Source organism: Lissotriton vulgaris, chromosome 7 (assembly GCF_964263255.1).
Source record: "Lissotriton vulgaris chromosome 7, aLisVul1.2, whole genome shotgun sequence".
NCBI lineage: Eukaryota > Metazoa > Chordata > Amphibia > Caudata > Salamandridae > Lissotriton > Lissotriton vulgaris.
Genome location: NC_141695.1, coordinates 1,504,459,286 through 1,504,485,993, shown reverse-complemented (window position 1 = coordinate 1,504,485,993; position 26,708 = coordinate 1,504,459,286). Strand labels below are relative to the sequence as shown.

General features: G+C 40.2%; 1 protein-coding gene across 1 annotated transcript in view; it reads left to right on the top strand.

Annotated features, from left to right (window-relative positions):
- SLA2 (Src like adaptor 2) overlaps nucleotides 1-26,708 on the top strand; it is a 241,505-nt gene that overhangs the window by 173,515 nt on the left and 41,282 nt on the right. Inside the window, exon 6 of the mRNA XM_086932350.1 lies at nucleotides 6,980-7,129. Within this exon, the coding sequence (XP_086788476.1) occupies nucleotides 6,980-7,129 (150 nt within the window). The remainder of the gene's footprint in view (nucleotides 1-6,979; nucleotides 7,130-26,708) is intronic.

Here is a 26,708-nt window from a genome sequence, read left to right as displayed (position 1 = left end):
AGAGGCACTGCAACTACAGGCATGGTCTGGGATGCATTCAAAGCAGGGATAAGGGGGGAAACACTGGCTTACACTCTACATAGGAGTAAAAAGGAGAAAATGGAATTAGCTAGTAGGCTGCAGGACTTAAGGAACTTAGAACAACAGCTCATCCAGTTGGTTATGAATCAAGAACCTCTCGAGCAGGTCTTATTGGAAATAGAATTGAAAAAGGCAGAGACTGGGGAAAGATTGGCTAATAAAGCAGCAGCTAATTATTTAGCAAAAAAGGAAAAGTGTTATGAATTTAACGAGAGGGTTGGACATATGCTAGCAGTGCGTACTAGACAAGACCTGGCAGCCGGGGAAATTAAAGAAATCAAGAATAAAGGGGGGAAGGTTGTAACCAAGGTGGAAGAGGTGAGGGAGGTGTTTAGAGAGTTTTATTCAGAACTGTATGACCAGGATGTGAGAAGTAAGGAAGAGGAAATAGAGGATTACTTGGCTGGTATCCCACACAAGGAATTGACCCTGGAAGATAAAGAGACCCTGGAGTCGCCACTAACCCTGGGTGAAATACATAATGCAGTATTGAAACTTCCCTCGGGAAAGGCCGCGGGACCTGACCAGATACCGGCAGAATTTTATAGGAAGTTTTGGGATACATTGGGGATAGATATGTTAGAAATTTTAAGGCATGCACAGACAGGGGAAAACACACCACAATCATGGGCCGGTGCAAGTATTGTAGTTATTTTGAAAAAGAATAAACCGCATTTGGATCCTGGCTCTTATAGGCCAATTACGCTCATGAACGCGGACGCAAAAATATACTCCAAGGCTCTTTCACAAAGGCTTAGTAGGGTAATTGAGGGGCTGGTATATACAACACAACATGGTTTTATACCGGGTAAAGGGACTACGGAACACACAAGGAGAATGGTTACCATATTGGATGTTACGGGAGCTGCAGGAGACCCTGCCTCGGCTATCTTCTTGGATGCAGAGAAGGCCTTTGACAGGGTCTCCTGGTGCTATCTGTGGAAAGCCTTGGAGTGGTTTGGGATAGGTACAGGTTATATAAAGGCCATAAAGGCGTTATATGCAGCTCCAACAGCTAAGGTGAGGATTAATAGAGGGTATACAGAGGATATACGTATAAAGCGTGGTACAAGACAGGGTTGCCCGGCCTCACCACTGCTATTTGCCCTATATTTAGATTCCTTTCTGCGAAGATTAGAAGGAAACCCAAACATCCTCCCGATTGGTTTACATGGCTATGCATATAAGACACTTGCATATGCAGATGACGTGGCAGTGGTCACACCAGATCCAGGGTCAGCTATTATAGAAATTGAACAGGAGGCTGCACTTTTCGGCACATTTTCAGGCTACTCACTAAATAAAGGAAAAACACAAATAATACAAAACAACTGGGTAAACTATCATGATGTAAGAATAGCACCTGAAGTTACATATTTAGGGGTGAAGATTACAACCGAATTAGACAGATTAGTAGAAATCAATATGAGCCCGCTGCTGGAAAAAATTAAAACAAACACAGAAAGAATGAACAATTTACACTTGACCTTAATGGGCCGAATTAATGTCATTAAAATGATAACATTTCCCAAAGTTTTGTATCTATTTAGATCCATACCCCTATTCTTTGAAAATGTTTGGTTTAGTAAGTTAGAATTGATTTTGAATAAATTCATTTGGGTTAAAGGGAAAACAAGAAGAGCATATAGACACTTAACGGTAGATAGAGAAAAAGGGGGTTGGGGTGCACCGGATTTTAGGCTCTACTACTGGGCTGCTGTACTGCAATATAGTAGGGTGCTAATAGGTGGGGGAGGCTTGGAACACCTAACGGGCATCGAGGCAGGATTACCTAATGTTTATGCCTTATTATTGGGGGAGGAAGTTGAGAATGGGTTTTTAAATACAACTGAATTCACGTATTTCAAACATACAAGATTTAAGACTTTGAAAGCTGTATATAGGGTGTGGAAAGGAGTGGCTAAAAAATTTGGGCTAGGCAGATTTAATAATTATACAAGATTATATACAAATAGCTCACTGCCGAGGGAGATCTTTAAAGATGCCACTATGTATGAATGGCAAATAAAGGCATAGTGCAAATAGGGAATTTACTGGACAGGCAGGGCAATATCCTGCAGTTTGGGGCACTCAAAGCAAAGTTTGGATTAGAGCATAATAGTTTCTATAAATATCAACAAGTGAGGAGTTTTCTAACACAAAAACAAGGTGGCCCGGCTGGGTTGGGACAATGCAAAATTATGGATTATATAGAAACAACTACCAAATGCACAATAAGATATCTTTATGCAGAATTGAAAGGAACCAAGTCAGATGAAAGGGCTAAATTCTCACAGAAAATGGATGGAAAAATTGGGGTCAGGCTCAGAAACTTTTCAGGAGTCATTGGATTTGGGCAGAACAGTGCTATGTTCGGCAACCCTCCAATCACAACACTTCAAAACAGTATTCTCACTTTATCACACACCGGCTAGAATCGCCCAGTGGGGTGGGACAACAGGAATAACTTGCCCACGATGTAATGCGAGTGGAGCAGATATTGTACATATGTTTTCACAGTGCCCACAACTTTTTACTTTGAAAATGGCGATTGAAGAATTTTTTGATAAAACACTTAGGATCAAGATTAAGCTTGTAGATGAATTAATCATTTTAGGGGTGGTAAATACGACAGAAGCTATGCCTGTAGAGTTTATTTTTGTTTCAATTGCAGTGTTCCGTATTTGCATAGCAAGGAATTGGCTGAATAAGGCTCCCCCACTATTTTCAGATTGGATTGCCAGCCTTCTTACTAGTTATAATTTAGAAAAGGCAATATACGACAGGAAAGGCAGAAGGGCTAAGGCATTAGGTAAAATAATATGGCAACCTATCATGACGTGGAAAACCAGTAGGATAAACTTAGAATAATATAAGAAAGTGTGATCTGTTTTGGGGGCTGTTTTTGGTTGGGGGGCAAGCCTTCTCATTACATCTGCTTGTGATATGAAAATTGTATAAACAATGAAATGTATATATATATATATAACCACCTGAGAAATTGGAATGTGCTGTAAACATACGTTGGAATGTGTGGAAAAAAAAAAAAAAAAAAAAAGAATACTTAACAATACACACCAAACAAACACAATCTCAGTTAATGCTGAAAAGAATTTTTTGGTTCACAAACAAAATTGCCTCTTCTCTTTTTTGTCCTATTCTTTGAAAACATACTGTCCTGGGACCATATATCTCTTGGTCCTCAGAACTTCCTAAATTTGAAGTCTTGTATATGGTCGGAGACTATTTTCACAAGCTAGTGTAAGGGAGCAGAGTTATTGCCACTAGACAATCCAGGATGGATCGATCTCTTCTTTACCTAGTTCGCTCCGAACCACTATATAGTCAGTGCCGACGCGTTACGACATTATGTGGTAGGACCAAAAACTCTGTTTACGTTAAGGTCTTCTTCGGGGCTGGACTTTATTTCTGGTAGGACATCTTTTCACCTGTAAAGGTGATAATATGGCTTATTTTAGTGTGTGTTACTACAAAAATGTGAATATACAAACTTCTACATTGTTGTGTACTCACGTACCAGGTTAGTACTGCTGTGTGCAGGTGCAATGGCTTCCTGCCTGTTTAAGATAAAATTGAAGTGTTGTCTCAATTATATTATGTAGTATCATATCATATAGACATTTCCAGTAAATAGTCAAGGGTCCAGGCACCTGCCAGATTGTTGTAGGTTAAATCCTCCCAATATTCATGCTTCTAATACTCTGAAGTATGTTTCCTGGTGGAAGAATAAACATAACTTGATTGGTTTCCCTCTAAAAGGATGATGTGTGACAAGCATTCAGTAGCTATAACTTCCTGCTTTGTTTGAGTTTACTGCCATTTACTCCACAGTAGTGTGTTTCATCATCTGCATTCAACGCAATCTTATGGATTTGGCCTCTCGTTGAGACTCTCTCCAAAAGGGGGTGTCACTGAATTCGCTCTGCCATCGGCTCCATTTATAAAGCAAACAGGAGTGATGACAGAGGGCACAACTGTCGCATTTCTCTAGAAATAAAGAATGTATGGGAGAGCAATCCATTGACTTGAAGAGAGGCTACAGGATCTGAATAACTAGCCCATGCCCATTGACGGAAGTAGGGTCCCAAGCCTATCGAGAACTGACTCAAAAATGGCCAATGTCCCTGATAGAACTCTTTCTCAGCATCAATCGATATAAGTAGAGTGAGTTTACGCAGGCGTTCAGTTTTTGTCGATAAGTTAGACCAAGTGCTTGCTGTTATCCCCATAACTGTGCCCATTTACATTATTTATATAATCTCTTGGCTCTCTTTCATTGTTATATCCTGGCGCTCTTTCATCATTATATATACAAACTGTAATCTACTTTGATTGATTTCTGGTACAAGGTGAGTCCCATCCCTTGTTAAACTCATTATTAGAATCATTCATAATTCTTTTAATTTGCTGCTGGGTCAGGACCATACAACTCTCTACTTGTTGCAATGAAAGCTTGGGTAGTTGTGATAGTTCATCTAAGAGAACTAAATGAATGCCCACTGAAAAATGCCTCACTCATTTAGAGGTCAACTATTTTAATATTAGAATGTGGCTAAATTGTGTTGATAAATGTTGTCTATTTATAGGCCTGACTTTGTTAATTCTTTTCCCTTTTCTACATGAACCGTAAAACAAAGCATATGCTTCTACTTGAATTATCTTGGCCTGGAATACTTTGTCAATATCTTCTTGTGTATTGGCTCTAAATTTCTGGTAACTTTAAAAATGCTTGCTTATTGTCTGCTGATATTGGGGGAATTCATGTTTGTTTACATAATTGTTCATTTTGATTCCTAAGCTTTTCAGTTGGTTTATTTGACCCAAGTTCTTTTCTCTGTAGCTATTTTATTGTCTAGGGTATTTTTTTAATAATAAAAATGTTTTTTCTTAATTTGCACATATGTTCTCCAGTTGGTAAGCACAATCTTATCTAATATGAATACTTGACAACACAAGATGGATATTTTGAAAAAACAAATTGTACCTGAATTAGCCGGATGAGATAACAACTTGGCTAAGTTACTGTTTTGCATGATAAAACCTAATGCCAGGTTTTTATATATAAAAAGTTAAACATACACAATTCAGTGCATACCTCATTTAAAAGAGTATTATGTGGCTGCTTCTGGTTACTCATAGAGATTGGACTTTTCTAAAATACCCTGGAATGTTGTTTGTATCAACATAATGAGTCTAGTTTATGTCAAATATACTTGTTCCGAAGAGTTAGTCACTGGCTCCGAAGATGCTACCAGACTTTTGGGATAGGGTGATTAGATCTATTTGGACCCTCTTGATGTAAAGTGGGCAATATTATCTCACTGAGGTTGATATCATGCAAATCCATTATGTGGTTAGTTAAAGGACAGATGATGAGATAGAGAAAGGAGATTACAAGCTGTGTGGAGCTTGGTAGATTGACACTTTCATAATACATTTCTAGGAAATATAAATATATAATTAGTGTCATCTTCACATTTAAATCAGGGTTTCCATCAGCATTGCTTTTCTTAAATTTCTTTAGTATTTTCCATCAAACTGTTTCATTAGATGTGAGTCTATATCAGCTAGTTAAATTTTGTTTGTATCACGGGATCACAGAAAGGGACATGTGTCAGTTGGTACACCCTCCTAGTTTTACCTAGCATTAAAGGTATGTTGCCCCTGTTCTATTCATTGCTACTTATTAGTGTATTGTTTTAAATTGTAGTAATGAAAGAAAATCATACTAACATAAGAATTTGCCTCACACAGACAGAAAATTGAAAGAAAAACCACTAGAGTTTCCTTGGTCTGTTGGGCAGTTGGTGACGCACACGCAGGTGTCCCTGACACTCTGCGCCATCTTGCTCTCTTATGTGGGGTCAACAGTCCATGGGGCATTGGGCAGAATGCAGTTGCCAGCTAATAATTCCCGATGAAGGTAAAACTAGTTGTTATAAGCTATCACTCCAACTCCTCCCTCTCCCACAATGAGCTGACTTAAATTTCAAAGGTCCCTTAAGTGCAGCCTGCTTTTACAACCACAGCTCCAGTATCTTAGAGTGTTTGCACATGTAGTCTCTAACAGTCCTTATATTAAGGGAACATGGCCATTTGTTTCAGTCATGAGGTTCCCAGAAGTGATTCAGTTCACTGTGTTTCAAAATATCAGTCTTACTCCCTTATCAAGTTTGTAAAGAATTGGCATTTATCTGTGGCGAGCAAACATTCAAACCCAAGAGCATAGCAAGTAAAGCTTTTAATCCTTCTGATACAGATAGATGCATTCATTTTAAATTATACCATAGCTCTTCTATTTACAGCACTTAGAAATGGCTAAACTGTGGAAAATAGAAATAAGTTGATGTTATCATTATTTGAAAATCCAGATCCACACATTGCATATGGAAACCCACCGCTCAAAAGAGCTATGCGGTCCTTGTGTTCCCTAGAACTTCCCAAACCTTAACTTGAACTTGTACAAAAATCCATTAGTACTGACCGAATTCCCCTATTGCAACATTCTACTCAGCAGGTGGAGGGTGATGAACTTGCCCCACCTGACTGGCATTTTAAATGGAAAATAATGCTTACAAAAGATCTAAAGGTGGAAAAAGGCTCATGTGGAGTACTTTTGGAGGCTCACATACTCTTCAATGCTAAACCTGCAGATTGAAAACTCAGTCTGGGAAGGGTTGAAACCGATGGCACCCCAAAAGAGGTCTCCTCCACCCATGGATTTGTTGTGTTTCCAATAGTATATCAGCCAGGTGGATATGGAGTGGAAATTACATAAAACGTGTTACTTCAATGACATAGCAGGTACTTGGTAACGCCACTTCTTGTTTCTCTGCTCTCATTGGTGTATTTCACAGAAATGTTACTTCTCCTGCAGGAGGCTATTCCTTGTCCATTCGACGGACCAATCATGCATCATGGGATTCAATCAAACACTATCGCATAAACCGATTAGAAAATGGCTGGTTATATATCTCTCCCCGCCTTACATTCTCCACTCTTCATGAACTGGTAGAATATTACTCTGGTAAGTTTTCATTTCAACTGTTATATAAATAAATGTGAGGATTGCTTTGTAAGTGACAACCAGATTGGCAGAGTATATTTTAATAACCATAGCTACACTGTGGGATGAGAATCTTAGGACACAAGAGGGGGATTGTTTAGGTTGTGATATATTCTCAAAAGGTGATATGTATATACCAATGGTTCTTAACCTTTTGACTCCTGTGGACCCTGAACTATTATTGGAATCTGGGGACCCCCACTTAGTCATTACTTGAAGCCAGGGACCCTGGCCTAAGCATTGAGTTGAACCACAAAACAATACAGAAAAAGCATTCCTCAAATAAATACACAAATTATGAAATTTTGTATTGAAGTTGCAAACAAATATATAAACATTTCCTTTTTTTAATTTTAATAGGAAGGTTAGAGCTTTTCTAAATTCAATTGAGGCCACCCATGGTCTGTACTATATTCTGTTTGATGCATTTGCACTGCTCTCACAAATCAATCTTGTGATACAAATTTTTGATTTTTAGCAACTTTTAGCAATTTCACATTTCTTCGCCTTTCCAGACCGTTTAAAAAATGTTAATTGTACATTTTGCTTCTGTATTTATACACATTTTATTAATCTGTTAATAATAATTAATTTTCTAAGCTGTTGTGGACCTCAGGAGAAGGTTTGCGGACCCCCAGGGGTCCCCTGACAAGAACCACTGGTATATACCATTACTAGCATTGAAGTAGTGTTTAAACATTTCACAAAACTTTATTGACCTATGGCAATAGCACTCATTCTGCAGCATCTAAGACACATAGGGCCGTAGGACAGAATTACATGATCACAGGAAGCTGCAATGCTAATCATATTTGATGAGAATTGAAGGACACAGTAAGAAATCAGAATCATAAATCATAACTTTTATGTTTAGGTTGTTGTCAATCACAATGCTTTTAGTGTTTTTAGTGGTTAGAGAACCCATAAAAGAACTATTCAGCAGACCCTCTACATCAAAGAACCTCTTTGACGCCAAACCCTTTGCTGAGACCTTTATTGTGAAAGCTTTCTTCAATGTTGGTTAGCAATACCAACTGTGAAGGAACTAGATGCTAGACACAACTATTCCAGTGCCAGAGTTTTTCCTGCCACCTGGTACTTCTTCTCCAAAGGAATGATCTAACACACTCAAGTAAAAGACTGTCTGACCCTAAAATCTTACATCTCAACACAGATCATCAGACAGAGGGTCTTGAGAGGGCTAGTGGTGCAGATACACTAAGAAGAGCGAGAAGTAAATCTGTTTTCACCATCATATAAAACTGGAGTCACTTTAAATATTCCTTCAAAAACCTATGTAGTTCTGCCAGGAAGATTTCTTTTGTCAACTCACATGGTAACACTGTTAATCCAGCACCTCATTGTTGGTTCAAATTTATTAAGGCATAAGGTTTTAAACCCCCAACCTACTGATAAACAAGACACTGGGTATCTAAGGCATTAAAAGATTTGAGGTAAAATGTGTGTTCCATTACCCATTAATTAAAAAGCCTTCTAAGAATGTGTCCTCTTCAGCTAATAAGCAACTTATAAAAAACTAAATAATGCATTGCATTCCTGCCCCCACCCCCCTAAAAAGCAGGTTTGGTCCTGGGTTCTTGTCAGAGTTCACATCATAACAACAAAATTAACATTGAGGCCACCGGCAAAAGGATGTCCTGATACACTCAGTACAGTAGGGGATACATTGTAAAAAAATAGGTTGTAATGGAGAATTTAAATTAGAGAAAGGGAAAGGTGAGGTTAAATAATGCATGATAATTTGTCTGTAGATCCTTTTTATGAGGGATCATTTTTAAGGTGAACTAATTTAATATCTGTGAATGACCTGATTCAAAGGCTCACACTTTGAAAACCTTGATGACCTAACAAATCTTAAATTCAAAGCTTTCTGACACAGCTGGCAAAATATAGCAATGGAGAGGCCATGCTACTTTAAGAAGCAGTTAACCCGATTGTTCTCCCAGGAAAAGAATCCCAGTGGCCTCCGGGTTATAATTCAGGGTTTCGGGAAAGCTATTAATGGTGTGCTGGTTAACCTAGCACAAAACTCAATAGGAAGTTAATCTGTAGAATTTCAGCAAGAGAAAATGTGTCCGTGACTATGCAATAAAGGAGTCGAAGTCCTGAGCAACTTTAATTTCAAGCAGGGTTTTAGGGGATTACTTATGTGGAAGGAAACCTGTTGTATTTACGACTATCTTTTAGCCAGGGCTAACCTTAAGATCATATTGCTGGAAGTGAAACCCCCATATCCACCACCACTCAACAGGTCAGTCTTCCTGGATCGTCACCATACTCATCCATCTTATTTACCATCAAAACCATGTATGGTTATGAAAGCATGCAACCACAGTTAGCTTTCTTTAAATCCAGTGTTTAATCTCTCTTCTCAGGGCTCCAGTTGTACCTTTACCATTCTAACTACCAATGTGTATCTCAGACATGTTAATTGCAATGTCCACCACTGTGAATATCTATGCATACTTCAAAATTGGACCTAAAATTAAAATAATTGAAAAACATCTCCTTGAATCTTGCCTTATTTATTTCACTATTTGGCAAAACTTCCAGCTCGTGTCAATTAATCAATGGTTTAATTAACCAGTGACTTAGCATCTTTAAGACTAGATGACTCTCAGACCCCGTTAAGAGGGCCACGGGGCAATCAGGTGATATTTGTACTTAACTATGGGGGTTGCGGTTGTATGCCTCTGATGTTCCATGAGTTCCATGATGTCCATCATGTCCCATGTTTTCTTCTATGACTCTGCAAACTTCATCAAGTATAACCACTTCAGCCCTTGACTATCAGTGGTAACAATGGCGAGCAGTAACTGACTTCTCTAGTGAGGTAGCTCAGTAATTAAGAATCTCACATTACTATAATAAACTAGCGTCCAACTTAATGATTGACTTTCAAGAAGAAAAGTTCTGTAATTACTAAATGTGGGAAAATGTACACAACGCAACTTAGTGTCCTGGTACAAGAATAGATGAGTGCCTATTGATGCTATTAAGCTGCCCCTCTTTTATGGTCCAAGCAGTTCTCTTCCTGGGTCTGGGTCTAGCGTGGGTAATATCAGTACTTACCCCATACTGTTGCATTACTGCACAGATGTTTTAACTCAGTTCACTGGTTCTCACCCAAAGAGTCGCTTTCAGTCCATTAACAGGCAGGTGCTTCTCGAGCTGTTGCCCGGCTCCTCCAATGCTTATTCGCTCACCCTCTTCCAGGCTGCGCCCAGGTGTTAAGGTGAGTAGACATAGGAAAATACTTCCTACAGGTATTTGGCCCGCTCTTTACAAAACCTTTAGCCCAAGTTTGCGAAAATTGTTTTATCTCCAACCCTCTGTGAATATATCATGGCATAAGGTAGGAATGCCCAATATTGCCTCTCCTTATTTCCTATTTCTGTGGAACCACTATCATGTTCACTTAGTGAATTTCATGCACACTGAGGTGTATACGTACAAGGTGAATCACTCATTTTATCATGATACATGGATTCCATCTCGCTATTCTGTCGTTAGATGTTGAAAAAGCATTTAGTAGAGTAAGCTGGCCTTTTTTCCAATGGCTACTCAAGGAGGTAGGTTTGGGGCCACACATGTTGACATGGATTGACGTCAGCTATAAGAATCCAGAATCTAGAATATTGGTTAGTGGGCCTAACCAAAGACAAGTCCCTTACATAGAGGTACACTAATGCCCCTTGTCCCTTCTGTTGTTCTTATTAGTCATTGAACCTCTTGCAGCTCATATTAGGTATCGTTCAGATATTAAGCGGATGCAATTTGGAGGCGAACAACACAAGATCCATCTATTTGCGGACAACATATTTTTGACATTGAGGGTATAGCAAACCTCTATTCCGACAGTCTTAGAGGTGGTAGAGTATTGTGGGAGGGGTCTAGGTTAAGGGTTTACTTAGAGAAATCCAATGTTGCTGGATGCAGGATTGCCACAATCAATCAAATATAGCCTTAATGGACTCATCTCTGTTCACTTAGCTAAGGGGAAAAAATATCTGGGAAACTACATCACACTGGTGCTTTGTAACCTTTATACTGCAAAATATTCCAAGTTTAATGCAATTACAACTGATATGCATAGACGGCAGAATCTTTTACATATTCTGGCTTAGCAGCATAGCTGCAGTGAAAATAAATGTCTTAACAAGTGGCGGCCAGTATTTGAGTGGGTGAGCCATGCACACACACTTACATACTCACACTCCCCTATCTATATGCACACTCACTCACACCCATACATTCACAAGCATGCATGCATGCATACACCCACCATTCACAAGCACATACACATGCACACACCTATTCACAGCATGCATGCACTAATACTCATACATTCATACAAACACGCACACGTGCATGCACTAAACCAGAACAAAAAACATTACTGTTTGCAGCGGTGGAGCCTCCAAGGTTCCTGGAGGGTTGGGACTGCTGCCTCCTCTTATTGGCTGACCTTAGGTCAGCCACTGAGAGGATGCAGCAGTCTCTTACTTGTCACAGAGTGGGATGGGGGTCAGGGAGAGTTGCTGACCTCACCCCACTCTGTGATGAGAGGTCACCAATTGCCTCTCGGCCCTGGGCACTTTAGGGCTTAAAACAGAAGTGCCCAGGGTCAGGGCTTTCAGTTACACTCTTCCTTGTCATGAGGGGAAGGACCTCGAGGCGCTTGGCAGGGCTGAGGAGATCATGCCAAGAGAGCTTTGGCATCTTCAGCCTGGCACAGGTCAGCTCAGGTAGACCCGCTCCTGTGTCTTTAGGGCCTGTATAGGGCCTGGCAGCCTGACCGGAACTTAAGGAGTGTCTGTCAGTCTGACCTTTGCGCCGCCTGACAGACACTCTTTATGTCTGCAAAAAGGTAGGCGGCCCGGCCCCTCCTCCCTGAAGGACCGGCCGATCATGGTCTTACCCAGGCTGCTTTATGTTTTCCAATCCCTCCCAATGAGAACCCCATAAATTGAATTAATGTCTCTTCAATTGGCCATTGACACTCAGCCCTGGACGCTTTAGGGCTTAAAACGTAAGTCCCAGGTCCGAGGCTATTAGTGACACTCTGCTTCGTCACAAGGGGCAGTACCTCGAAGCGCTTTGCAGGGCTGAGGAGGTCACACCTACAGGGCTGTGACATCGTTCAGCTCAGGCAACCAGGTGCCTACGCATGTATAGTGCCTGGCTGCCTGACCTGAACACAAGGACTGTCTATTAGGCCGACCTTTGCTCAGCCTGACAGACACTCTTTGTTAGAAATTGGGTCTCTAGTTGGCAGAGGTAGGCACCCTGTCCAGTAGGGACCACAACTCTAATGAGGGTAAGTCAAGTACAAAACCTAAATTAACCTGTGCCCACCATTTCCAAAACTTGTTATGTCTCCAAAAAGTTAGGGGGACAGGGTCTCCCTGCCCTAAACGAGGGGCCGTTCCTGGTTTTACCTAGCCTGCATTCCAAGTCCTCTCAGAAAGAAACCCAGAAATAGTCTCTTCAATTGACCACTGATACTTTTATATGAGCTCAAATTTCACTGAAAGGGCCGAAAGCGCACAGTGGATTAGGTGGCCTGGCATTGCCGGACATAAAATGCTTCTATTCATTTTTCTGACTTAGGGTATTTTTTTTTATTTGTCCTTATATGAGACAGAACGAGACTGGATACATATGGGTGCAACTGCAGTGCGACAAGAACATTGGTAGAGCCTGTGGATGGCCAATCACACAAGACCTCCTGTATAGTATTACTTTGAGATTTTACAATCCACTTTAGAGATATGTGATTCGATTACAAGGAGACAAGATCTCATCTCTTTTCCTCTTGATATACCCCTGGTGATGAAAGTCATATTTGTCTCCAGGAAGAACAAGAGAGGGAGTGGGGTGCTGGGAAGACAGGGGCTGTAGAATGCTTCACGCTTTGCTTGTGTGGAGGGGGAAATTACATCTTTAGACCACTGCAACAAGGAGTTTCAGCTCAGAGAGACTGACCAGATGTAATATTGCCGGTTGTGGCATTGGGTCATGCACCCACCAAATAGAGAAGTGGCAATTATGGCTGTAACTTAAAGAGAAAACATATTTTACACTTATATATTATCTAAGGGCCTAATGTCTAGTATATACTTAGTCATTACCGATGTGGGGCCCAATGACATGGGTGTATGTTCTGTGATGACAGCATATTGCATATACGAATATTCTGACATGCCGGTGTTGGACACTATAGCAGATATACACTCCATGCTCAAAAGTGTACAGAATAGACAGTCAATGTATGAACGTATGGCACTAAGGCACATTATGCCAATGAAACTGAAATTGACGTTCCTGCACACATCAGTCTTATGTTGGAGGGAATGGGGTCAAGAGGGAGAATACCTGCATTTATTGTGGTCCTGTCCCCGGTTGGAGATTTTCTGGAAGGGTCTCCAAATTTATGTGAGGGAGGTGCTGGGTTGCCCAATTTGACCGACCCTGTCACAATCTTGCATCCTATGGTTTTGAAGCACCTCACCACTTCAGACTGGGGAATTGTCATCAACATGACTTTAACTGTGAAAGAGCTGATTGTCTATTGTCGGAATTAAATCAGCCTTGATTTGATTCCGATAATTCATGAATGGGCACGCAAGCTACAGATTTATTAGCAATGGAGAAATTAACATGGGAACTTTATGATTTGGCAATTAAATATGAAAGCACATGAAGTCCCTTGCTTGACTATTTATCAGAGAAAGCGCTGTCTTTGGTATCCCCTCGATCATGGAGATGCCGAAGCTATCTATGGAACCTGAAGTCTGGCCTACTTTGAGATCATTGAACGTGAGATCTTACCTATCTTAGAGAGACCAAAATGTGATGATTTATACTTGTTTATTTTCAATACTCTGTGCCGACCCACTAGGGATTCGTTTATGTAGGAGAGAGGGAGTGGTTTCTTAGTTTGGACTTGAAGAAGGCATGTTGTCAGTGCTTGAAAATACCAATACAATATTGTTGAAAGAAAGGCAAGAATAGAAAATATAGAAGAGACCAGTTGGATTAATAATTAGATAGAGTATATACCTTTGCTTAAAAAAATATGATAATATAGTCCACAGTAATTGAACGGAGCCCTTGCCATGTCCACATCAGACACATCTTTAACGTCGGGCGTTGACATTCTTGGTGATATTGCCACATCAGCAACACAACTGACAGTGATTTTATTTTTAGAAGTTTGAATAGAAAATTTCCCAGATACCAAAACAAGACCACCACCAGATAACTACATGAAAGAACGAAGTATTAACACCTTCAGCGCAGCACAAATTTTCGCTCTGTGCTGAAGGTTCTAAATAACGGGGGTGGCCGTGACGGAACGGTTCCGTCATAAGCACAGCCCGACCGGCGCTCGTGACGGAACCGTTCCGTCACAAGCATCGAAGGGGTTAACAAGATCACAAAGGAAGGAACATGTGAAGGACACAACACCATCATCCAATCAGTGATTTACCTGTCATCTAGAGTGATCATCGAGTCACAAATTACAATCCTCAAAAGAGGCTGGTCATTTTGTCCAACACTTGGTAAACCTAGTAAAGACCAAAACTTATTATCTTTTTAAAACGGTTTTTACTTGTCATTATGACTGATATTGTATTAATTGACTTTTAAACAGGTTTTAAATAGTTTTATAAATGTCTAGCATACTTTTATGATTTTAACTAATCGAATAAAGTGGTTTTGACTTGACTTATTCAAATTTGTACGCAAGCTAAAATTGCAGGCATTCTTCCATGAAAGAACACCACGACTTATACTGACCCATTCCGAGCGAATTATAAGTGACTTCACAGCTAAGGAACAGGAGGGGATCCATCTGATTTTGACATTATCAGCCCAACAAAGACAGTACAATGGACACAACAGCCTACATTAATGATACTGCCAATGAGTTAGGAATTGACATCTCATATACACTGACAAGTAAATATAAACCAAGCACATCTTTAACTCTGCAATTACCTCAAGTGAACTCGATTGATCTGGTTTGTACAGCGGTTGACACAGGAACGTCATAAATTCTAGGAAAAAGAAAGACCTACCATCCAATACTGTTGGCAGACAAATCATAGAAGTATGACAATGAAAGAAGAATCCGAAAATGATCAGAAAAGTAGCTGGCGATGGCGGAAACATTGTAATCCCCCATGAAGATTACATCCTATAAGCTAGACATTAACTTTCGGACATTACATGCTATGAGAAATTACCTAGTATTGTGGGAAGTGCACTATAGAATGAACTATTAATCCACTGGAAAGATTGGCACTCGAAAGGTTTCCATCCAAGTTAGACCCAGCATAGCCAGTATTGATTCAGCCTTGCATTGGCAAATATATAAAGAACTCCAGTCATTTATGAAAAGTTTACCTTCCTAGATAATGGACTGGACTCCAAGAATGTATATACAAACAATGGACAACGTAGATTTGCAGAAAGACTATATTCTGGTAACTATTGACATACTAAGCCTATCAACCTCCATCAAACACAAAGATGGGATTGAAGCAGTTTGAACTTCACTTTCCTCAAGATCCTGCCATTTTTGGAAAACCAATTAAATTTTAATTGCACATGCTGCACTGCTACGCGCTCACAATGTTTTTACATTTGAAACCGACTTCTACCGACAAAAAAGAGAAACTGCAGAGGGGGGGGGGGTGGGGGGCAAATTAAGCCCACCACATTTCTGTATCGTCATGCGTGAAGTGGAAAAATACTGGCTATAGGAAAAACCTTAACAAGCATATTATCTGTTGGGTACGCTATATTGACAACATCCTCATAATCTGGCAGGTGCTCCATAAGATTCTATATGAATGTATCAGCCAACAAGCAAAATTAGATGAAACATATCAATAACTTTGTCTGTCTCAACAACTACCCTGAGCTGACAGTTTACATTGAGAAAACAAAATTCACAGCAAGATTCAGTACAAAGAAACAGCACTGAAATCAATATTACACGCCAACAGCTGCCACCCTAGAAACATTATATATGAAACATCCCCAGGGGAGAATGTCTCCGAGCCAAAAGAAGATAGTAAGTAAGTAATCTTTACTGTGTCAATTACAAAAAAATGATACAATAAACAGCAGGGTAAAAACACAGTTTCATGCATAATATGCAAACAACTGTAACAGTATTAAGTTACGTTTAAGAGATTGATTTGTTTAAAATCAAAATTAAATGGGTACTTAGTATAGTCCTTGGCTTGAATTTATATACAATCAACTCATTTGTGCTCGCTATTTTGTTATTTGTTCATGGCAATGTACACAATGTTTACAAACTTGCCAAACCATATAAGTTCATCAGCCTGTTGGCTCTTAAACAATTGCTTCAGGCTTCTTGGCAGGTTAAAATCTTCTTAGTTAAAAACATTGGCTTCAGTAAGGTGTGACTCGTGGTTAAAAATCCTGGGCAACAACATAGCAGATAGAGCATAGTTTATTTCCCATTGTCACAGAACCTAAAGCTCATTGGGCTGTTCTGATTTAATCAGTTGGATCTGTCCTCAGGTATCGACAGGACCATTAGTCTAGCACGGAGTAATAACTGTCTTTATTTTATGCTTAGGGACGGTTTTAGATAGGGCTGCATCTTTGTCATATCATAGGAGTTGTCAATTAAATGGCCATAGGAAGCGTTGTGAATCTTATCCAAGTCAGCTTTTCCTAACAAGGAGAGCACCTGCTTTTAAGAATCAATTTAATGGCCTGATGTTTAACGGACATTACAGTTACTGTCTCGAATAGAGATTTAGATTGTCGGCCGTACTTGTTAAGTATGTTTCCCAGGAGTTGTTTGATGCCCTGGAAATCTACTGTAGGGCTTTCTGTAGAGTTCCAGGCTTGACTACAGCCAGTGAGTGATGATACTTCATAAATGATGCCTTGAATTTTAGGTTTTGCTGGTTCAGACCAAACTTGGTTAGGACCAGTGATTGCCGTATGTAGTTTGGTAAATTACAAATTCTCTGTAGGCTTTGCATTGAAGTTTGTCTAAAGCAATGGGAAATTTCCCGGGAAAGGCTTGATGACTGTAGGAGATGGTTGGCAGTAACTTTGCTTGCTCTACTTTTATAATAACTTTAGCCATAGGGTTGTGTAGATTATTGTAAGGTTTACAGAGGCAAAGGTGACAGCTGTTTCCTTGTCGGATGCTGCAGTTGTGAGTTGGCCTTTTTGTTTTCAGAAAACCACACTCCTATGTAGTTATATTTGAGCATTTGTCCAATTTGTAAATGGCCAGGTACCCACGACTATTTGGGTAAGTTTTTATATTTACCAAAAACCATAACTTGTGTCTTCTTGACGTTAGTGATAAGTTTGTTATTTTAGTTCTAAAGGTTTAGCTGCTAAAGCACTTGCTGCATGCCTATTTTGGTGTGATCCAGAATAACCAGATCATCTGCATACTGAATTGCAGATAATCTATATGTGCTGATACTTGGGAATACTGATATACACTTGGATACTGATGGCTGGAGAAATGGCGCACATTCAGTAATGGTCTGGTAAAATGTCGTGAGTAGATGCACAGATTGTCATTGGCGCTAGGAAGGAGGAAGAGCCACCAAATCTTCTTCAACCGGAAAAGAAACTTCTCCTCAATGGGTTCAGAATTAACTCCAAGCACTCCAGAAGTCAAGATCACAAATATGTGTCAATGCAAAATTGTCCAGTGTCTTTTATTCAGACATCAGGCCTTTTGTTCAGTAGACCACATAGAGTGTATAACAATTTATGTTTGGTCTAATCACAAATCTCAGGCTCTGATTATATGTACATTCTTTCAGCTCTATACATAATCTACACACTGAACAGAATCCACATTTATGTGAACCTATATTCTGGGCTGTCAGACAATCATCATTTTTTTATATAGGATAGCTCGGGCAAATTAGGCCGCCCAATGTCCTGCCTTTCCGAAACGTTATGCTAGGGGTCTTCGTGACATATGGTGCAATATTTCTGTCACTAGTTAGTAGATACCAGTGTCTTTTAAGTATCCTGCTAACCTCCCCCATATTGCTACCAAAAGCCATAATAGACCTGATTAAATCTTGTTGTTTACTCATCTTTTTCATATTCTCAGAGAGTGTCACTGTTCTGTTCAATTTCACTGCTTTGTTAAAAGCTCTATTAATCACACCCTTATCATACCCTCTAATTTTAAATCTTGTCCTAATTTCTCCCAAATTTCTTTTAAAGTCGTTGTCGGAGCTGCAGTTTCTCCTAGCCCTGACCATCTCACCAAATGGTATGGCTTCAATGTGGTGGTTAGGGTGGGAACTGCTTGCATGCAACACCGAATTACAAGAAGTATCCTTCCTGTACATCCTGCTTCTAAGCTGCTGTATATATGTGTACAGTTCTCTATTTGAATTCATAGTGAACGCCATATTATAAGGGATACTATCAAGATATTGTTTTAAATTGTCTAATTCTTCTGGTGTCCCAGTCCATATCAACAAAATGTTGTTGATATAGCTGCCCCAAAAATGTATATACTGTATCCAGTGCGGACCTCTCCTGCCCCAGATCCACTCCTTCTCAAACCACCCCATAAAGAGGTTAGCGTAAGAAGGAGCGAATCTGGAACCCATAGCTGTTCCGCTAATTTGTTGCTACCATTTGCCCTCGAACAAGAAAACATTATTTTGAAGTATGATTTCAATCATTCTTTTTTTTTTTTTTTTTTTTCTTTATTGAATTTTTATACCAGCAGACAGACAAGAAAATAGATACCAAAATAAATACACTATAGCTCCAAGGATTGTAAAACAGCAACAGCAAAAGACACAATGATACATACACAAATATAACCAACAGAATCATTACTGCCCCATCCATTTCTCAATTGGTAACCATAATTTACGCCCAAACATTTTCCGTCTAATACCCTTAAGTTTGTACAAAGAAGATTCAAGATGATATATAGATAACAATTTAGCTTGCCATTTTACAAAATTTGGTGGTTCCGGGTCTATCCATTGCGAAGTAAAACAAAATCTATATACAGGCATGCATAAATAGACAAAAGCTTATTCTGATGTCGACCATTTGTACAATGTACTCTCTTCCACACCAAATATAACCAATTGTGCAGTTAATTTTACCCCAATGCCCAGACTTTCCTTAAAATATCTCTCAATATCTGCTATAAATTTAGAGAGTTTTGGACAAAGGAAAAAAACATGAATCGTATCTGCAGCAAACTAAATTACAACGGCTACAATAGGTCCCCCGACCGGACTTCCATTTTGTTAATTTAGCTGGCGTGTAGTACAAATCGAACACCGACATATAATGTTGGGATTGAAGAGAGCCATTTAATAATACACTATTGGCTAGCTCCAAACTTCTTTCCAATATAATTCCCTCTTCACCCAGCTTCTCTTGCCATTTCTTTTCTATAGCCAGAAGATCATCTTCCTCCGTTGCCAAAAGAAGTTGATACAGAGGACCCATTTTAAGCCTTCTTTTAATTGCTTCAATAATCTCTATTTTATCTAAAAAAAACATATGGCTTGACAACTTCTCTTCACAAAAACTTCGAAGCTGAAGATATTTGAAAAAATCAGCACGCTGTAATGTAAACTTGCCCAATAAAAAATCAAAGGAGGCAAAGCTCTTCCCCTGAAACAAATCTCTCAAGACCCGCACACCCGCTCTTCCCATCACCTGATCTTTAAATATTTCACGGAGAATAGGGCACTTATGGAATGGTGTATGCAATGTTAACTTGGTAAAGATTCCACATTTTTTCTTCATTGTCCTCCAAACCAAATAAGCAGTATAAAATATTTTAAATTTAGTCTTTTTGTAGTAGCTTGGTTCCACAATTCTGTTCAAACATTGCTTAGCCTCTTGACCCAGTAGCATCTCGTAGATGGAGGGGACTGAAAATTCTTCAGTAGGGTCATTTGGTAAAAGCAACACCCCCATATGTTGAAATAATGCTATCCAATGATAACATTGGAAATTGGGAATACCCCAGCCTCCTCTCTCCCTTGGTAACGTGCATTTTTTAAAAGATTGTCTTGCTCTGTGATATCCCCATAGAAATCTCAATATAATTTCTGTATGTAGTAGTTGTTCTGCTGGTCTTTTATTTAGGAAGTATGTGATCGCCGTCATTCCACATTCTGGAGTAATATTCGTATACAGAGATACAACATCAAGGGTTACCAGAGTCATTCCCTCATCCACACTATATCATTCATCATAATCAGGACATGTTTCGTATCCTTGATATACAATGGCAATTATAGTACCAGGGGTTTAAGGTATGTGTCTACGAAATGGGACAGATTTTCTGTAGGTCCCCCTATACTGGAGACAATAGGCCTCCCTGGTGGAAAGGGGACCTGTTTATGAATCTCAGGCAGGGTGTATAGGCACAGGAATCCAGGCCTATCAATTTTCAAATAAGTATATTCCTCAATAGTAGCATTCCTGTATCAAACCAACCCTTAAGTTCCCTATTTACCATACAAGCAATTTGTGTAGTTGGATTGCCTCCCAAAGTTTTGTAACATGATGTGTTTGCAAGTTGGGAGTAAACTTCATTGTTGTAGTCAGATCTATTAATGACCACTATACATCCTCCCTGATAATCAATGTCTCATCATTTTTCAGAATAGCCAGTGCATCCCTCTCTTGTTTAGTAAGATTAGCTGTACCTCGGAGTCTTCCTATGTTCTTTCTGATTGATACACCATCTAAATCATCGCATACATTTTAAAATGGATACATTTTGGTGTTAGTTAGAGACTGTATGTACACAAAAATAAGCTCCTCGAAAATTTTGCAATTATAGAGATATGTGATGTATCCCTCCCAATGATACTCAGTACAAGCGCTGGGCATACAGAAAAATGTAAAGGATTGTGTTATGTTTCATCATAGTACAATCCTCGTTCTCCAAAGCCCCCGTTTGATGGAGAGCGGCCTGCACCATGGAGTCAAGGATGCACTTCTAATTAGTATTGGATCCGTGATATAAGTATGTTAACAACCAATGTGGCTTCCTAAAACAGTTTATTCACTAGACATGGCACTTGCTGATTAAAATCAAGTGTGGAGAAAAGGGGAATTAGTACCCGATCACCACTGTTACTGTCAAGTTGGCTTCTGCCTTGTGGCTCAGTTGAGTCAGTTGCTTTCATCACGATGGGCATACGAAGTCCTAATGAGGCAATGTGCTTTGCCTCCAAACCTGAGTGACCTGTGTCTACCTCTTAACTAATCTCACTGTTCATTATCCAATGATGGGTCTTCTACGCCCCATGAAAGAAGGGCACAGGGGCCCCTGTAGTCACAGTTTCGTCAAGGTGCGTTCCTTATGGCGAGCCTAGATGCGTCTGCTCCTTCTTCCGGAACGTGTCACCCATTATTGGGGTACTGGATCACGGATTTATTCTTAATTAGAGTGTCTTCAGGTGCAGGCCCACTCACCATAAAACGGGGGAGCGAGAATTGTCCTATGATGAAGCATGACACCTGGTGGTGTGTGAGGACAATCCATTATATTTTTCTGTATGCCCAACACTTGCACTGAGTAGCGGTGGGAGGGATACATCACATATCTCTATAATTCTATAATTGCAAAATTCTCTGGGAGCTTATTTTTGTGTACATATGTTGTGTTGGGAGGCCAGCTCCCCCTGGAGACCCTAGAGCCTTTAGTTCCCTACCCGGGGTACTTCCCGGGGGAGTGTGTTTATAAGAGATGCACAGGATTATTAAAACCAATGGAAAATAATGGTTGAATGAATGGTCTCTACCATTTATCCAACCAATATTTTCCATTGGTTTTATTAACCATGTGCATCTCTTTGTGTTTTGCATAGCAATTGGGAATGATGCACATTTTGGTCCTTTAAACCGTACCCTTCGACCCTTTTGTATGTGTAAAAGGTATTGTGTTGCCAGGTTGTATTGGTAGTCGAAAACTCCACACAGCCTGCAATAGCAGGCCTGAGACATGTTTTTAAGGGCTGCTTAAGTGGGAGGCACAATAAGCGCTGCAGGACAAATAGTACTTTTTAATTTACAGGCCCTTGGTACAAGTACAAGTAGTACCTCTTTACTTGGGACTTATAAGTAAATTAAATGTGCCAATTGGGTGTAAGTCAATTTTACCCTGTTTACAGGAGAGAGCACAAGCACTTTAGCACTGGTAGTAGGGGTAAAGTGCACAAAGTTCTAATTACAACAAAAAGCGAAATTCAGAAAGCAGGGGAGGTAAAGGCAAAAGGTTTGGAGGGTGACCCTGCAGAGAGTGCCAAGTCCAACAAAAGTAAGTTCTCCCGTAAAGAGAATACCCTAAATCTCCTACTCTGCTGTATTCAAATGTCTGCTGCTTAATCCACATTAAACTAGCTTAAATCACACATTTTCTGAAGTTTGATACACCTCCACATAGTTCCCATAAAAGAACTCAATCAGGTTGTATTGAAAAAATCCAGTAATAAGCTCATTAGTTTATCAGGATTTGAATAATATTTGTAAAGTGCGATGAATGCCCGAAGGCGACTTGGCACTGGAGTCTGTAATACTGGGGATCAATAAAAGCATGACCAGATCAAGACTTTAGCTGGGGTGAAAGAGAAAAGCCAAGTTTTCAAATGTTTTCTGAAACTCATCAAGTTCGATTGGGGCCTTAGGTACAGTGTCATTTGATTTCTCAGCAAAGCTGTGGCATACACAAAACATCTGCCAACCCAGGAGGGTTTGTTGATCTTGGGGACTTGCATAGTCTTAGCAAAAGCTGCTTGTAAACATCTTCTGGGAGTGTACTATAAAAATGTTCATTAAGATAGACTGGGCATATTCCATTCAGGACTGCTCTTAATAAGCAACCAGTAGTTCCTTGAGCCATTTGGCAGCAGATTAATCTTTTCCAATATTTTTCAGACGACAGACTGCAGCCACTCATGCTTTTTTTTAGCAGACCATGTTGCATGCCCAAATAGATGGCGTAACAATAGTCTATCCAAGAAAGCACTAAAGAAACAACCACTGTTGTCTGAAGATCCATAGAAGTGAATGGCAGAATTATTTTTGTATTTTCAAGAGATAGAAGCAAGAGGATATAGGCTGATTTGTCTTGTCTATGAAAGTTAATTTAGAATCAAAGATCACTATTAGATTTTTTCCTTTGGTGACTTGAGTGGGTAAAGGGCCAAGCATGGAGGGTCACCAAGAGGGATTTCAAAAAGACAAACCTGACCTCAAAAGAAGCTCCTCTGTCTTACTCGAGTTAAATTTTAAGCATTGGCTTTCCATCCAAATGACAATTGCTGTTATACAGTTTTTAAATCAAATGGCTACCTCATTTTCCTTTGTGTGAATGGAGACAATAGTTTGGGTGTCAACTGCATAAGATATTGTGTTAAAGCCAAAGGATCTAATCAGTGCTGCCAGTGAAGCCACATAAATGTTGAACACTGTGGTGCTTAGTAAGGACCCCTGCAGAACCTCACACAGCAAAGAAAAAAACTAAAAGTAAAGTCTCCAAAATAGAATGACTGGGTTCTCTTGCTGAGGAAAGATACCAAGAGATTGAGGGCAGTTTCCTTAGTCCTGATCCCATTAGATGGTGAATCAAGACCCTATGACTCACGGTGTCAAAGGCCGCGGATAGGTTTAAAAGGACCACTGCTTCCTTTCCACCGCTATCCAAGATTCCACTAATCTATTCTGTTGGTACCACCAGAGCGGATTCCATACTGTGATTTCCTGAAGCCAAATTGTGCTCAATCTAGGATCTTGTTCTGCTCCAGAAAGCCAGAGAGAGCCACATTAAGGTATCTCTCCAGGATTTTTGCTGGTACTGGGAGTCTTAAGATGGGGCGGTAATTCTTCTCTTCAGCAGGATGAAATGTTGTTTTTTTTTTTTTTTTAGAACAATAACCAACAGTCTTTTCCACTCAGAAGGAAAAATGCCTGCATCCGTGGCATTATTTATTAAGACTGAGTGGGAAAGCCAAGGTTCTTGCCAGTTCTAAACAAGCATTTACAATGCAATGGTCTGGGCATTGTTAAAGTTAGAGCTATTGGCATTGCTCATGACATTATTTTATTTATGTTTTTGTTTTTAAAACATTAATAAATGGCATTGTCATTTACAATGCCAATAGCTTAATCGCTCGCAAATGCGAGACCTATTGCATTTGCACTCACACAGAGCCACACACACATAGAGAGCCACCCACACAGAGTCATTCACATCGAGCCACCCACCCACACACGGAGCCACCCACACACACACACACAGAGCCACCCACACACACACACAGAGCCACCCACACACACACACAGAGAGCCACCCACACACACACACACACAGAGCCTCCCACACACACACACACACAGAGCCACCCACACACACACAGAGAGCCACCCACACACAAAGAGAGCCACCCACACACACACAGAGCCACCCACACACACACAGAACCACTCTCACAAAGCCACCCACACACACATATAGAGCCACCCACACAGAGCCACCCACAGAGCCCCCCCCCCCCACACACACAGAGCCACCTACACACACACAGAGCCACCCACACACACACAGAGCCACCCACACACACAAGCGAGTGGAGGGGGTGTTAAGGTTGGCAGAGGGCACAGAAAGGACAGAGGTGACTGGCACCCATGCTCCAAGCGAGTGGAGGGGGTGTTAAGGTTGGCAGAGGGCACAAAAAGGACAGCGGTGACTGGCACCCACGCTCCACATCATTCGCCGGATGGTCCCTTCACTATATTAGTGACAGGAAATGGCGGGCCTCCCACTATCAAAGCAGTGCTCCATCTCGCCTGGTGCCTTTTAGACCCTTTAAGGCAATTGAAAAAAAGTTGCAGTGACACCACACACATGCACGGTGTCAAAAAAATTAAACATAGTGCTGAAAGACCAAAAGCATTACAACATGGCATTATTAAAACACACCTGCCTATGCCCACCGGGCTGAAAGCAGGCCAAATAAATCCTTAAAATTAAATCAGGGCAGAACCCAACGCCTGTATTTTATTTTAATTGTATTAATAAAGCACTTACTACCCCTAGTGAGGCATTGAAGTTCTTTTCGGCAAGTAGCACGCTGCTCCAGAACCCAGAAAGGATAAGGAAGGGAAATATGTGTTAATTTGAGCAGTCGAAATGTGAGTGTTAGTTGAATTGAAAAGGAAAGTGGGGGATAGAAGATTGAAGAGTCTAGATAGTGTTCATTGGGAGATGAGGTTTGGGATGAGTAAAGAGAAGAGATGCATGAAGGAAAAATTTAGCAGGGGAGTTTGGGAAATTATAGTATTATAATGAGGTTTTGGGGTGACCCAATGGGGGATAGAGGAGGGAAGAGTCTAGAAAGGGTTATTTTGGAGATCATAGTAGTAGAATATGGTTTGGGAGGAGTCGGGGTGGAGGTAGAGGAAATACATTTAATTTGATTATATTTATCTAAAGATATGTGCCTGTGCAGAGTTTTTAGGAAAATGTTTAACGTTCCTAGAATTCTTCGATCACTCATGATAGAAACTATAGCATTTACGCCACTTTAGAGAGGCTGAGAGTTCGTTCTCTGTCTTCTGCCCGCCTTTCAAGTACGAGGGCATAAACTCTGGAGTGCAAGGGTCATTAGGAAAGGGGGTCTTCACCAGAGTTGCAAAGAATGGCCTCCTCAGCGCTCAGCTGTTTGTGCACCAGGATAATGCACTTTTTGAACAGGACCGAACCAGGTAAGCTCTCAACTTTCAGGCAGGCAAGTTCAGAGTCAGAGGTGCTCTACATACACATATTCCTACAAACTAAAATGACACAAGAAGAAATAAAGACCTTTACATAAATATTTACAAAATATGACAGAATTTATTTAGGTAGAGATTTCCTCACATGTTATTTGATCTTTCATAGCTAACTGATTTATGAAAAAATGTAGACCCCATGACCTTATATGAAAAAGCATAAATGTAGAACGTTGTTGTTTGCTTAACTCTTACTTCATTTTAAGAATGTAGATGTTTTCAAATTCAAGAAATTAACCTGCCTTCCTTTTTAACATGGAGTTAGAAATCTATGCTTTCCAACGCTGTCAAGAACTCAACATCACATTTCGGCAAACGTCACTGTGTATTTATCCATCTTTGATCCCTTAAGCACCTTCTTATGGTGAAGCCCATTTATTTGTCTGTACATAGCAAGAACAGGGCTTTAAGATACTCAACTGGAGCAATGCGGGGCTTAAACTAGCCTCCCTACATGTGTCTGCTGGAATGATGGTACAAGCTGCGTCATTTTGTAGACCAATGCACTTAAAGACGACGTACCATCAATTTATTAGAGTCAAACTTTTTTGACAAGATGGCAGTTCATCAGTAGCGACTCTGGAGCCGGCACGCACTGATGGTAAGGAAGCCGTGCGGGATTAGGCAGCCTCGAGTTTCATGGACGGCAGGC